This window comes from Microtus pennsylvanicus, chromosome 11 (assembly GCF_037038515.1).
Source record: "Microtus pennsylvanicus isolate mMicPen1 chromosome 11, mMicPen1.hap1, whole genome shotgun sequence".
NCBI lineage: Eukaryota > Metazoa > Chordata > Mammalia > Rodentia > Cricetidae > Microtus > Microtus pennsylvanicus.
In genome coordinates, this window is record NC_134589.1 from 92,527,401 (window position 1) to 92,542,713 (window position 15,313).

At 49.7% G+C, this 15,313-nt stretch overlaps 1 protein-coding gene across 3 annotated transcripts in view; it reads right to left on the reverse strand.

Annotated features, from left to right (window-relative positions):
• The window catches only part of Nlrc3 (NLR family CARD domain containing 3), a 30,031-nt gene continuing 14,718 nt past the window's right edge, over positions 1-15,313 (reverse strand). The window contains exons 4-18 of one of the 3 annotated variants that reach the window (XM_075941766.1): positions 14,807-14,893; positions 11,935-12,018; positions 11,023-11,106; positions 9,449-9,532; positions 8,019-8,102; positions 7,354-7,437; positions 6,766-6,849; positions 6,210-6,293; positions 5,616-5,699; positions 5,132-5,215; positions 3,653-3,736; positions 3,161-3,244; positions 2,501-2,584; positions 2,078-2,161; positions 1-1,787 (exon numbers count right to left, since the gene is read on the reverse strand). In XM_075941766.1, coding sequence (XP_075797881.1) covers positions 1,709-1,787; positions 2,078-2,161; positions 2,501-2,584; positions 3,161-3,244; positions 3,653-3,736; positions 5,132-5,215; positions 5,616-5,699; positions 6,210-6,293; positions 6,766-6,849; positions 7,354-7,437; positions 8,019-8,102; positions 9,449-9,532; positions 11,023-11,106; positions 11,935-12,018; positions 14,807-14,893 — 1,258 coding nt within the window. In that variant the 3' untranslated portion in view covers positions 1-1,708. The remainder of the gene's footprint in view (positions 1,788-2,077; positions 2,162-2,500; positions 2,585-3,160; positions 3,245-3,652; positions 3,737-5,131; positions 5,216-5,615; positions 5,700-6,209; positions 6,294-6,765; positions 6,850-7,353; positions 7,438-8,018; positions 8,103-9,448; positions 9,533-11,022; positions 11,107-11,934; positions 12,019-14,806; positions 14,894-15,313) is intronic. The other 2 variants (XM_075941767.1, XM_075941768.1) reach the window with 2 other exon arrangements.

Sequence of the window (15,313 nt, forward strand, 5' to 3'; positions counted from 1 at the left end):
CAAGTAGAATTCTTTAAGATTATGTGTTTGCTCCAGCCTAGAGCCAATCCAGGACTTTGTACTTCACTGCTAAGCCCCTTTCATTTGTTTAATTTAAAACCATCTCCAGACCATTGTAACATCTTTGGAAGTCAGGCCAGCTTGGTAGACAGTCCTTCCATTTGGAGTTTGTGTGGTTGCACCTCTACAATGTGGGCAGAAACGTTCTGTTGCTGCTGCGTCTTCAGGCAGCATGATGCTCATTTGTCCCAGGACTGTGAGGTTATAGACAGTCACAGTCACTTTATTTTCTTCTGTTTTCTCGAGACAGGATCTCATGCAGCAGAAACTGATCTTGAACTCACCGTGTACCAAAGACAGCCTTGAGCTCCTGATCCTCCTGCCTCTGCCAGGTGCTGGGATCACAGGAGCGCGTGCCATCCTGTCTTGAGTCTCGTCATCCTTGTCACAGTGGCGTTTGCTGTGCCACTTGCTCAGGTGCCTCTGTTCTTGTAAAACCAGGGAACCCCTCTCCTGTCAGCCTCCAGGGTAACTTACCCGAATACTCATTTTTATATATTTGGGTTGGTTTTGAGAATCTCACTATGTAATTAAAGGTGTCCTCAAATTCATGACCCTTTCCCAGCCTCTCAAGTACTGGAATTACACGTGTGTGCCTCCATGTCTATCTTTTGATACTTGTTTTTGTTTTTTGTCTTTTTCCAAGACAGGGTTTCTCTGTGGTTTTGGAGCCTGTCCTGGAACTAGCTCTGTAGACCAGACTGGTCTCGAACTTACAGAGATCTGCCTGCCTCTGCCTCCCGGTGCTGGGAGTCTAGGTGTGCGCCACCACTGCCTGTACTCACCTTATGGTCTTTATAAGCATTTACCTTAGTGGCTTGGTTGAGACCTGTGAAGTTCATTGTCTGTTTCACTCAGACAATGGAGGAAATTTGCCACATGCACACTTATTTGTCTCCAAGGGGAAGCGATAGCCACTGTAGAGGTTTTGGATGCCTAAATACAGGATAATGACATCAAGGTATCAACACTGAATTTGCAATGGAATACCAGTATGCTGGACTCCAAATATGGCAGACCATTCTAGATGTCTGAGAGATCTTAGAGGAGAATTCAGAGCCTTTGGAGACTTATCTCTGACTCCAGAACCTTAGAGTTAACCTTTGATTTATCTCCACAAATTTCTCATATTTTCTCCATATGTATATAAGGGTCACACCCCAAAACTTTTTTCTTTTCTTAAGAAAAATAATGGACATATTCTCACCTTCGCCAAGCTAATGTGCTTAATGGACTGGAAGGCTGCAACCTTCAAGACGGCAATGTCAGCCACGGGAGCACACGAGGGCAGAAACACGTTTGGTTTTGTTGTTGTTGTTGTTTAAGCTGGGGCTCTGAAGACCCAGGATATGAATACGTCTGCACCAGCGTCCTGCTTTGTGAAGCTTTGAGATTTTATCCCTGAGCGCCCCTTAGCAACAGCTCCTTCCCTTCCCTCTGCGGTCAGTGTCCATCTTCCCTCTGCCTGACCCTGGGAAGGAAAGATGCGCGTGGCCTCTGCTGAAGCGCCCTTCCTTCCCTGTCCAGGAGACCAGCTTTAGAACTGGCTGAGCGGCATTCAGATTCCAGGAAACTGTGCAGAAATTGAGGTCACTCTGATCTGAAGCTTCCAGCTGAATCTCTGTGGTCCCCCAGGAACCTGCTTTCCTTACATTTCCACCGTGCATGTCTTGGTAGCCTCTGAGATCATCCTGGCACCAGATTCCCCAATGGGATTTCCCTGGAGACTAGAGCAGAAGAGTTAGGGCAGAATTGAGCACCTGCAGGTTGTCTTTAGTACAGGGATCATTGCTCTAATAAATTCAGCCCTTGGCCTTCTGGTGTGTATAAGGTCCCTCTTACACACACCGCTCTGGCATGTTCCCTAGTAGACCTAGTTTCCCTGTGGAGTTGCTAGAGTGTCTTCGTATCATCTGGCTTCCAGAAGTGGGCTAAAGAAAGGCAGAACCTGCTCTGGGAGCAGTTCCGAGGCTCAGCAGAAGTAGCTGGGAAGGTGGGTGCCACTGAGTGTACTCACTTAATATGACGCAGACCACGGTTCTCAGACAACGCAGCAGCAACGTATATGGCCCCATCCATCCCCAGTGAGTTCTCCTGGAGACTAGGCAGAGAAGAGATGGAGACACCCTAGTGAGCCATCAGGACAGAAGACATGTAAGGAGGCAACACTGCCTTGAGATGGATGGAATAATAATTCTGGGCTGATTGTCCACAGGCGCCATAGCAGCTGCAGCCAGGTTTTCTGCCCAAGGCCATGAATGCGGATTTTCAGTAAAGGAGAATGAACAAGGCTGACTTAGTGGACGTGGACAGTGATGGTCAGGACAGTATGGTCATTTAACATCCAGGAGGAAGCAACCAGAGGAAAGTGTGTTTCCTCCCAGAAGTGCTGGCAGAAGTTGGCTACTCTGGGTTGCGCGAGGGCCACACGATCACTTACTTGAGTCTCCGGAGACTGGAGTTTAACTTCAAAGCATTTGCCAACGCCTTGGCACCAACTACCCCGATGTCATTTCCTCGTAAGCTGTCAGGGCAAGCAAGAAGCCTAAGGTGCAGGGACAGGCTGAGTGGTGACACTGCTGTCCCTCCAGATGGCTGTGGGCTTGTCTGGACACTCCAGTCACAGGAGTTGGGAGCGGCTTCTTCCTAAGCACTTCCTAAGCACTTAAGCCTGTTCTTTCTTTCTACCCCAGAGAAGGAAAACCTGGGCTGAGATGAGAGAGGTAACCTCCATCCAGAGGTCTACAGTACACTGTGGTTACAGGGATCCTGGGGAGTAGGGAAGACATGGGTAGGCTGGGAGCCTCAGAGCTTGAGCCCCAGCCACCCAGGAGGTGGCTGCTGGTTTCTATGGTGTGTGTATGGGGGGTCCTATTAAATAGAGCCTTTGGTCGTGTTTATCTGGGGCAGGCCCAACCCAGAGCATAGTGCCATCATGACTTCAGGGAAAGACAAAGTGGGAGCAGGGGAGATGGAGCATATGACCGGAAACAGTCATGACAATTATGTGAATAGATGTTTGTCTTCATGCTTATTCCTTTTGAATCTGTAGTTTGATTTCTTTCAGCGAAAGTCTGTCAACAGAAACCGGAATACTCACTCGAGAATCTCCAAGGTTCTGTTCACACCCAGGGCCTCTCCAAGTGCCTGAGCCCCTTGGGTGCCAATGGAGGCCACCTGCAGGCTATAAGAGGGAGTGCGGTCAATGTGGGTAATCAGCCCCCTGTGCTCCGGCCCTCTGCCCTGGGCCAGGCTTCCCTCCATACTCCATACCCCTTAGCTAGGGATAAAAGTTGAGAAATAGCACTAAGGATTGTTTTCCTATGATTCTTCCAAGTGCACTGCGTCTCCCCGCTATAGTCTAACACCTAGGAACAAGACCTAGACACAGGATGGGGGAGAGGTGGTCTTCCAGGAGGCCTGAGGCGAATGCTGTTTGTGCCTTCAGTCCTTCCTGGGTGCTTGAGTGCCCAGTCACTTTTTAATATGAAAACCCAAACAACCTTCCCAGACGGATAAACCGAGGTGGCTGTGTGACATGAGGTGCTGGGGGGTGGTGATCTGCTGAGCTCCCTACACCCAGGGGACTTACTAGAGAGCAGTGAGGGTCGTGTTCACCTTCAGGGCCCCGGCCACTGCAGAAGCTCCATCATCCCCTATGGCATTCTCCTGTAGGCTGAACACAGTGGAACCTATTGGTACCCAAAGGGCTCAGGCCAACACTCTGGCCAAGGCCTGTGAGTTTAGGCCCTTTACACTCAGCACACCCACGCCCAGTCACCTTCTGGAAAACCATTGTGCCATATTAATGCCCAGAGGAATCTGGGAGTCTGTGTGAATCTGAACAAAGTGCCAAAGGCAGACAAGAAAGGGGACATGGGAAGTACTGTCAACAAGGCTTGAGACCGAAAGGTATGCTTCGAAAACCAGTGGGAAGATTGGCCCCAAGTCCTCATTTCTGCACCATTCGCGCTGGCTAGGATTTCTGGGTGTTTTCTCCTACTTCCGTTTGGAGGAGAAGAGCAAGTTCTGGGACAATAAATGAGTTTAGGACAAATGGACATCGCCGTGCATAAGGAAACATTCGCGTTCATTACTCTAGTGAACATCTAAGTGTGTCCCATGTGTTAAAGATGCCAAACAGCAGACACAGTTCTGCCGTGTGGGGTAGTTTTTGTCAAGCGGACACAAGCCAGAGTCCTCTGAGAATAGTGAGCATCAATTGAGAAAATGCCTCCATAAGAATAGCCTATAGGCATCTCTGTAAGGTCGAAGCTAGCCTGGTCTACAAAGCAAGTTCCAGGACAGCTAGGGCTACACAGAGAAACCCTGTCTCATCTCAAAAAATGAAACTATAAGTAAATAAGAATAGGTTGTTTTGCTGAACATAGCGGACAATGAGGACTACTGAGAACTCAAGAACAATGGCAATGGGTTTTTGATCCTATTGCACGTACTGGCTTTGTGGGAGCCTAGACAGTTTGGATGCTCACCTTACTAGACCTGGATGGAGGTGGGTGGTCCTTGGACTTCCCACTGGGCAAGGAACCCTGATTGCTCTTTGGGCGGACGAGGGAGGGAGACTTGATCGGGGGAGGGGGAGGGAAATGGGAGGCGGTGGCGGGGAGGAGGCAGAAATCTTTAATAAATAAATAAATAAATAAAAGATTGTCGGGGCCCTTGTATCAGCCCTTGGCATGTATGTACACATACACGATATAGATCACTAAAGACCACATAAGTTTACTTATGTCAAAATGTCCAGAGTGGTTGTGTTTTGCAAGGATGGAAGTGAGGCTGGAAAGTACAGTACACAGCATCTCGGGGGGGGGGGCGGGGGGAGGGTGTCTAAAATTGGTGGTTGTGATGGTTGACAGCCGGTTTTTATGGTGTGTGGATTATATTAGTAAAGCTATTACACACACACACACACATACACACACACACACACACTGCAAGTGAGTGAGGGCTGAAATAAGTCTGTGGTCTCATGGTAGAGGAGACTTGTTGAGGGTCCTCACACCAGCCCTGTGCCTGGAGACTCCCCCTCATCCCCATAGGCCACACTTACTCTAAGGTTGTCAGGGTCCTGTTCAGCTGCAATGCTTGTCCCAGGGCCCTGGCTGCACCAGCCTGGATGAAGTTCCACTGCAGACTAAAAGACACAGACATGTGACCATATGGCCCAAGAATGGAGGTGGAGGCCTTAAGGCATCCAGGAGGGTCTGGTGACTGGGTGAGTCTGTGCAGGATATGGCATGGGGATTCCTAAAGTCCCCAGAGGGCCAGTGTTTTATCAGTGGTAGCCATGGGAACAAGCTCAAATATTCTCCATAAAGCATAGGTCACCCCAAGTCACAGCCTTGACATAATCTAGGTCTATCTGAGGATAACCTCAGGAATCCAAACCGAGGCTGGGGCATGCCTGCTGGAGGCAGGTAGCCTAGGAAGGCCTCGGGCATGGCCCAAAGCCAGGTTCCATCTGCCACAGTTGGTTTGGTAGCCCTGCAGCTGGGGGAGTGGGGGTTGGGGAAGGGTGGGGACAGTAGACTTACTGCAGGTGAGTGAGGGAGTGGTTTTCTCCTACAGCTACTGCAATGGCCTGGGCACCTTGGTCATGGAGGAGGTTGGCTGTCAGACTGGGAAAAAGGGAACAGGAGCAAGTAGAAGCCACTGTGAACCGTCCCACCATCCTGGTGACTAGGGGGTCCCCGTCATTCCCCACCCTCCCAAGGGGCACACTGTCAGCACTGGCGTCAGGCTTGTGTGGCTTGTGCTTATGGAGAACTCTGGTGTGCCAGGCATACTAGAGAACACCCATGTTAAACCCAGTGAGTGGCTACAGGTCGTGCAGCCAGGACATGCAGCACTATGAACAAGATTTGCTACCTATTGGCATGGCCCCGTGCCAACTCTTTCAGTCCTCTGCCATGTGCTTACCCATCTCTAGGTGTAAGGCTACAGAGTTCTTGTGCCAGGGTTACCAGTGATACCAGGTCTCCAGGCTGCCCCTTCCCAAATGAAGTCCTAGTCCAGCCTTGTGAACTGTGAGGATGCCGAGGGTCTAACCCATTACCCCGGTGTCTAAGTAGGTGAGGAAGCACAGTCTCCCTTTGACCTCCACCCTCCCAGACCCAATTATTACGTACTCCAAGTGCCTCAGAGTGCTGTTCATACGGAGGGCTTGAGCGAGGGCCCTGGCTCCCTCTGGACTGATGGAGTTTTCTCGTAGGCTGAGGAGAGATGAGACTCTCAACATCCAGTCAGGCAAGTGAGGCTTCTGCCCGAGTAAGCTCAGATGTCTAGGCTTTCCAAACCCCAGGAAACCACAGACAGGCCCTGGGCCTCCTGGGCCATCTGGGCTGAAATATGAAGGAACCTGTTGCTGCCAGCTAGGGCTCTAATCGTGCCCACTCGGGACCACAGTAGTGCAGGAATGCACAGGAGGAAAGGGACAAGATCTGCGTTATGATGGGCAAATGGCACCTGAAGGGCTCTCCAGAGAGGGGCGTATCCACTGGGGGCCACACTCACAAGGCAGGAAAAGGGGCAGGGTGATACGTTCTAGAACCAAGCCCATACCAACTACAGTGTTTTCTACAGCAGTTTTCTCTGTCCCAGCCTTTCTTTCCAAGACCCAGAGGCCCTGCATCCCCACTGGTCAAAGGAGCAACATCTGGGCTAGGGATTGGGGGCAGGACTTACTTGAGACTAGAGAGTGTCTTGTTAACATGAAGGGCTCGCATCAGCACGGCCACTCCGGTGTTACTGATGGCATTGCTCTGTAGACTGCAATAAAAGACAAGACAGTGTTGATGTGGCTGTCCCAGGACCTGGAGCCATACCCGATGGGCTCAACAGGGAGTTGGGGACCTGGGGATTGCTCTTCTCATCCCTCTTTCCTCGCCAGTCACCCCACTTTCTAGCTCCTGCTGGGTAAAGCCAGTGTGGTTTAGCATAAGCCCTGAAGCTTAAGCTGACATGGGAGCTGCGTACGTCCTCAAGGCTGTGAATGTTACCCTGCTCCAGAGAAAGGCGTGCAGCAAAACCATCCTAAAGTGGCGACGGCATCCAGCCCGCCCCTGCACAACCTACCAAGACTTTCCTGCAGCCCCGGGGGCTTGCTTATGACAAGGCACGTGGACCTTGTCATTCTGAAAAGTGCTGAGAAGTGGGGGTGGCGGGTGGAACAGGACATAAGGTGGGTGGAGGGGCAGGAACGGCACAGTGCCGGGGCTGGGGTTGCTAGGGTGGGTTGGCTCTCACGGAAATGGGATTCTCAGGCAGACTTACTCCAGGTTCTCCAGGCCCTGGTTCACCTTCAGGGCCTCAGCCAGGGCCATCGCACCTCCATCTCCAATGGTATTGCTGGAAAACCTGCAAGAGACAATGGTGATGGCCTGGGTCTAGGGGTCAGAGCTCAGGGGAGACTCCCTCTGTCTCAGGAGTGTCCAATGCAGTTCATCCGGCCGCAGTCTCCGAAGGTGACCCTTATCTTCCTTAGCTCTTTGGAAAGATCTAAGGTGTTTGTGGGACTTTATGTGAAGATGGCCGAGCAATGATGTCTCCTCCTGAGAGCAGGGAGACAATAATGTAAACATGCCCATGCTGCTTAGGGCTCACCGAGTTCTGGGAGTCTGGGTTTCGATTCTCCTTGTCCAGTGTTTCGTGCTTCCAAACCAGCTAACCTGCATTTGCCCACACATCAGTTTATCTAAATCTCCTTTATATCCCTCTTTCCAACCATTTCGTCATCAATCCATCCACTCATCCTTCTGTTCATCCAAAGACCATCCATCCACACATGCATCTTCTCATTCCTCCATCCACACATGCATCTTCTCATCCCTCCATCCTCCCTCTATCCTGTCATCTACTCCCCTGTTCACAATACGCAGTGTGCGCCGGCCTTCTGCTTGGCACAGAGAACACCAGTTTGCCCCTTTGGCCTTTCTCACATGAGTTCCTTTAGACTCTTGTTCTGCTTCAGGGCATCTGCCATCTGCTGGGCTCCCTTGGGCCCAATTAGGTTCTTCTGTAGCCTGTGGGAGACGAGAGGGGTCCATCAGCAAAGTCAGCCACAGTCACTCACAGGTCAACACCAGTCTGAGTTTTGGGTGAGAGGTCAGGGACAGAGAGGGTGCCATCTCCGTTCACAGGGCAGTGGAAAGGGGTCTCACAAAGGATCTAGCTGGAAGAGTTAAGGGAAAGGGCAGCCAGGAGTGGGGGCTGATGGGCTCAGCAGCCTCCTGTACGCGAGACTTCTGCACTCAAGTCTGCAGCTAGCAAAGTACATATCTGGACCAACACGCCGCCTTCCACCTGCAGAAACGTCCCTGGGAAGAGGTATAGGGGACAGATGGGGAAGGACCTCACCTGTGTAAAACACCCTCCATATAAAGGAAAGACACGGGGGGCCTAAGGATGGCTCAGCAGGTAAAGGTGCTTGCCACCAAGCCTGGAGACCAGAATTCAATTCCTAGGCCCCACATGATGGGAAGAGAAAAATGACTCCTGCAAGCTGCCTTCTCACCTCCATACTTGTGCCATAGCATGCATGCGTGTATGTGCAGACACACAGAAATAAAACATAAAAAATGTACCTATACTGGACGTGTCCAGACACCCTTTTTTTAAAAAAGGAGAAAGTCATCTCCCTCTTTGTAGAGTGTTTTCTTAGGAAACTATAGGTTGCAAATCCATACTCTGTCTGCTTGCAAGCTCAGTCAGCCGCCTCTGGCTTCACAGCCCAGGAATGTGTTTGGTTTGGGTTTTGAGACAGGGTCTCTTTATGTAGCTCAGGCAGGCCCCAAACTCCCAGAGATCTGCCTGCCTCTGCCTCCTTATGGGATTAAAGCCATTTGCCACCACACCAGGCCTCCTGGGGTCTTTCTAAGGGTCTTGAGGCCTTCATTTCCAAGACAAACATCAAACAAGGAAGTGTTCCTGTCCCTGTCACTGTGGAAATTAGCCTGGGTGCACATCTCCAAGTTGTGCTGTACCAGATCGTCATAAAGGAAGGAGCAGTTTCGTCTGGGCAGAGCAGTTCAGGGGCACAGTGGCCTCTCTCCCTGTCTGGCAAGCTCAGGATCAGCTGCCAGCTCCTCACGCTTGACAACAAATCCTCATTGACCTTGGGGACATGCATGGAACGAAGGGCAGGACCTCTGTCTTTGCCGCCTCCCTGGCCGATTACAGGCAGTGCTCAGAGAGGAGAGTAGTGTCCTTTTCCTGTGGCTGTGGGCATCATTTCCTGGGCTGGCAAGAGTTTTTATTTTCTCTGAAGAAACAGGTGGAGCAGTCAGCCTTAGGACCGCCTCCTTTCTCTCTGTCCGGGGCAGGGCAGAGGCTCAGGAGGAGAGAGGAGAAGCAAGACTTTGTCACTCACTGTAGTATGGAGATGGTCTGGTTGGAGACGAGGGCCTCCGCCATGCACATGACACCATCATCCTTGATCACGTTGCTCTGGAGGCTACAGAGGTAAGAAGAAGTGTGTCAGCAGTGGCCCGGCCTCTCTCTGCAGTGGGGACACCTGCCTCAGAGGTCCAAGACAGAAAGCAGCTGACTTCCATGAAATGATTTGCAAACAATTATGGTTCATCACCCAGGAAAGACTTAGCCCTCCTGTATTGAGTTTCTAAGTAGCCGCCTGTCAACTAGGAACAAGGTGTCTACATCAATTAAAATTCAATTCCATTCCTAGGTGTATTCCCCAAGTAATTAAAGACAGGTACTTGAATACTTCTACACAAATGTTGCTAGCAGCATGTAGCTAAAAGGCAGAAGCACGCTGAATGCATGAATGCATGGACAGTCTGTGCCTGGCTGTGTAAGCAGACTTCTCCACCCATACAGTGGAACACGAGTCAGCTACGAAGTGCAAGAAAACAATATGCTACAGAGTGGATGAACCTGAAAACATTCTAGTAGAGATGACAGACGTGTGTGTGTGTGTGTGTGTGTGTGTGTGTGTGTGTGTGTGTGTGTGGTTTTTCAAGACAGGGTTTCTCTGTAGCTCTGTACCCTGTCCTGGAACTAGCTCTTGTAGACCAGGCTGGCCTCGAACTCACAGAGATCCACCTGCCTCTGCCTACTGAGTGCTGGGATTAAAGGTGTGCACCACTGCCGCAGAGCCCAAAGTTCTTATTGTATAGTTAAGAAATGTCCATAGAAAAGGAATAAGTAAATATTAACAGTCAAAAATATTTTGAAAACATTTTGACAGAGGTGGTGGCTGCACAACATTGTGAGTGTACAAAATGCCAATGACACTAGGCAGTGGTGGCGCACACCTTTCATTCCAGCACTCGGGAGGCAGAGGCAGGTGGATCTCTGAGTTCAAGCCAGCCTGGTCTACAGAGCAAGTTCCAGGACAGCCAGGGATACACAGAGAAACCCCATCTCAAAAATAAATGCCAAAGAACTATACACTTCAAAATGATAAATTTTATAGCATTAAATTTCATCTGGTCCTAGGCAGTAGTGGTGCATATCTTTAACCCCAGCACTTAGGAGGCAGAGACAGGTGGATCTTTGTGAGTTCCAGGCCACCCTGGCCTGGAGCTCACTTTGTAGGCCAGGCTGGCCTTGAACTCATCGAGACTTACATAGCTAGACCCTATTTCAAAACAGTAACAACGAAAATTTCATTTGAATAATAAAATTAGAAAATCAGAAAAGAACGATAGTATACCCTCAACTAGATGGACACAGCCACAGGCTCCTAAAAGGGACACAGCAAGCCATACCCAAGCACTGCCATCTTCTGGAAGGCAGGCTGCTTATTGTCCTGAGAAATCTTGGGGCTTACAGAAGCACACAGAGTTAGGGCCATCTGGAACCTGAAGCTTGCTGGCATCCCAAAGCCCCCATTTTAAATCCTCTCCCACTCCACAGTCTCTCCTGTAGCCAAGGTTTAATTTTTCTGGGCCCTCTCTTGAGGTCAGGTGTGGAACCACATACCTTAGAGAGGTTAGAGTTCGGTTGATCTTCAGAGCATCTGCCAGGGCCTTAGCTCCCTGGGGTCCAATGGTATTGCTCCGGAGGCTGGTAGAAGCAAGAGGAAAAAAAAAAGATGACCGATGTAGGAAGAAAAATCAAAATAGCACTGACATTTTAAGTCTACAATTCTTAAAGGGAAGGAACTGGGGTTAGGGATTTCATGTTTGATATATGGCAGAAATCATGTGTGTATGTATGTGTGTGAATATATGAGTGTATGTATGTACGTGTATGTGTGTATATGTGCATGTATGTGTGTATGTGTGTGTATGTATGTGTATGTATGTGTGTGTATGTGTACGTGTATGTATGTGTGTGTATGTGTATGTATGTGTGTATGTGTGTGTATGTATGTGTATGTATGTATGTACGTATTATGAATAAAGGAGTTCCCCAAAGCAGCCCGCCTTGGTGAGGGCAAGGGAACAGGATGTGGTCTAGTGAGCTAACTGTGGAAATGACAACAATGAATCTAGGTCAGGGTCAAAAATCAAGTGTTTTCTGAAATGAAGTTTAAGGGATAAAAGTAGTGGTGACATTGCCTGCCCAGCTGTCCTTCCCACCAGTCAGAAGGACGTGTAGTCTGCAGGAGCTCAGAGCTCAACATGCTGTAGATGGGGCTCTGGGAGCTGGAGTAAGGTCAGGGAACACTCAAGACATTTCACAGACAGGGAGATAGTTAAAATTCTCTTTATCCAGGGGCCTGTGGTGTCTGACTTACTCTTGCTCAAGACATTTCACAGACAGGGAGATAGTTAAAATTCTCTTTATCCAGGGGCCTCTGGTGTCTGACTTACTCTTGCTCAAGACATTTCACAGACAGGGAGATAGTTAAAATTCTCTTTATCCAGGGGCCCGGGGTGTCTGACTTACTCTAGTGTGGTGAGACTCCTGTTGACGAGGAGGGATCTGGCCAGAGCTTTGGCCCCTTTGTTACCAATCTGGTTCTCAGTCAGGCTGCCAAGACAAGGGAAAGCGGTTATCGCAAGTCTGCGCCTCTCATTGCCTCTTCTGTGATATTGGGCTCATGGTTAGTCTTTGTTTTCCCAACATCACCCATGAGACTATACAGTGACCAGGGAGCAGAAGGCAGGGATAGGAAGACCCCTGAACCTGGAACGTGGAGTCAGAGTGGGCCTGATGACCTTCGCCCTGATGAAGGGCTCCAAGGAAATTTTCCCAGCATGCCACACAACAGCTGCTTGACAAATGTGGAGCAATGCGTTGGTTGAAGAAGTCTTTCACGTGGGACTGGCAAGGTGGTTCAGAGGGGGAAAGTACCTGTGGCTAAGCCTGACAACCCCAACTTGATCCCCAGAACCCAAATGTTAGAACGGGAGAACTGAGTTATACAAGTGGTCCTCTGACCTCCGCATACGTGCTGTGGTGTGTGCATCTACACACATGCACACACACATACACACTAGCACAAATACAATAAATGCAGTAATTTCTATACTGGATTCTTTCATATAGACCCGGTCTATAATGTGACTCTCAAGGGGAAGCGAAACATTGTTGCTGGTTTCTTGGTGCAAATGCCCCAAACCACAGTTTTAAGTACTCGCTACTTGTAAAATTCCTGAAAACCCACAGCGCTCCTAAACTAGCCCGAACTAGTTTGAGCATACCATTGATCCTAGCCTTTCTCTAGTACAAAACAGCAAATGGTAGAATTACCACAAAATTAACTAAGTTTACAAAAGGCTCATCTTTATGTGCCTGGGAAGGTGGTTTCCGCAGCTGGCGGGTCCACTCAGCGTTGCTGCCTGTGTCGCTGTCAGAAGTGGGGTGCTTGAGGCTTCTTTAGTTCTGCAAGCATCACCCCCCTAGGATAGAGCTGTGTATTAGAATCCCTGTGATGTCAGGATCAAGAGTATTCCAAGAGCTCTGTGGGATCCTGGTACCCGGGCTGACAGGAAGAGGAAGGGTACCAAGGGGAGCAGGCTCTTCTAATACTAACGGTTCCCCCTTTGTCCATTTTATTCCCTGGGGTTCTGGTTTACACACTGCTTTTCAGATGAGTTCTGTTGCTTAAAAACTTGAGCCAGGTGTAGTGATGCATGCCTTTAATCCCAAAACTTGGGAAACAGAGGCAAGTAGATCTCTGAGGGTCAGAGGCTAGCCTGGCTTACACATTAGTTCTAGGCCAACTGGGACTGCATAGTGATATTCTGCCCATAAACAAACAAACACACAGAGATAAATAAATTGAATACTAGCCAGGTGCAGTGGTAGACGCCTGTTATTATAGAACTCGGAAGGTTGGCATCTTGAGTCTGAACTACAGAAAACCTTGTTTCCCTGCCCTCCACCTCAAAATGTTAGAAGAGCAGCCCACTTTTGTCACCACAGAATTTATACAATGTCATATAAATAATATCTCACAAGCAACCTTGTGTGTTTTTCAGCAGAATGACTTGGACACTGTAAACAAGTGTCTGTAAGGGCCAGAGAGGAAAAGCTTGTAGGAGAGATGTTTGGCTTTCTTCAGAATCATTTTTGAGCCCTATTTGCAGCAAAATTAAATTGATTCTTTTGCCATGTGCTAGAAAGGCTAGAGCAGCCTGTGCACGACAAAGAACTGGCAATGAGAAGCTGCAAGATCATCTCCTTTCAAAGGGGTTCATCCTTCCCCAGCCAGGCAGAGTCCCCCTACACCTCATCCCTACCCCTATTCTCCAGAATGACCCCATCGCTCTGCCAGCCTTCCTGGAGCCCGCACACCACAAGCCGCCTTCCTCAAGTGTAGAGCTTTCGGAAGCTGTGACGTCAGCACGCAGGCTCTTCTCTAATCTCAGCGTACCGCATTTAATCTGAGCTGGGATCTCACCGTGTGTAGGCCAGGCTCTCCTCCTGCATCCGCCTCTAGAGTGCTGGGATTGTAGGCATGGACATTACACCCAGCCAGAGACAAACTTGTAAACTTAAACTTCTTAGATTGGAGCTGACGATGCGGCTCAAGTAGGTAAAGTGTTTGCCTCACATGTGCGGTGCCCTGGGGGCCATCTCCGGCATGGCATAAACTGGGTATGGGGCACACTGCTGCAATCCCAGCTCTCGGGAGGCTCAGCGCTCAGGATCACCTTACCCATGTAGTGAGTCTGAGCAAATGTGACTACACAAGACCCCGTATCCAAAAACCAAAACAAAAATTGAGGCTGGAGAGAAGGCTCAGATGTCAAGAGCACTTGTTCTGACAGAGGACCTGGGTTCATTCCCAGCACCCACATAGTGGCTCACAACTGTCCCTAACTCCCAGTCCAGGGGATCTGACGCTGCCTTCTGACATCTGCGGACACAAAGAGCAGGCCACGGGCACATCTGTACAGCAGGCAAAGCATCCATACATAGCAATAAAAAACAATTTTAAATTTTCACATTAAGTTATATTTAAATTGAAAGTTAAATTTTAAATTAAACTTTTAAATATTCTAGTTTAAGATGTAGTCCTGTGCTCAGAATATTATCAGAGTGAGAAGGTGATGGCTGAGCCAGGCCTGCAGGTGAGCGAGCACTGGGGACACCCCCAAGTCCAGGACAGAGTGTGCACCTTGGCCATCGTTTCCCTTGTCTTACAGACCAGGTGCCTGAGCCGTAGACACCTTCTGGAAGGGGGAGAAAAGAGCAGACAGCAACCTGAGCACTGAAAAGATACGTGTTCTTGGGGTGCCCTGGTTAGCTGGGTAGAGAGGGAAGAGACCGCATCCCATGCGACAGGTGGGTACACTGTGGTCTGTGTTACCTGATGTTTTGAATGCGACAGTCCTTCCCACTCAGCACACTGCCCAACAGCTCCATCACAGGGTCCTGGAACTGGTTGTTGTCCAGCCTGTCCGGGAGAAACCATGACAATGAGCAAGGCGGGGCTCCCATCCCCACTGTGGCCCACTGTTTCAGCGCGGAACTCCAGACTTCCCTGTGGGAGCAGCTGAGGCGGTTCCTGTGAGCTACACTGTCCCTCCTCCGTGGTATCTTACAGAGTGTTGTCACAACAGCTCTGACACCACTGTGTGGAACACTGTGGCTAGCTTTCCTTCTGATGCCCAAACCGCTCTCAGGTCCTGATTGACCCACGTCCGGCATCTTTTCCTCTTTGCTTGCTAAGTTCAGAGTATGGCTGAGGGTGTAGCTTCTGTCAACACTGACTGGCTTTGTGTGTGTGTGTGTGTGTGTGTGTGTGTGTGTGTGTGTGTGTGTGTATACAGCCCCTTGCATCACACTGCTCTGGCCTACCTCCTGCAGCTGTATA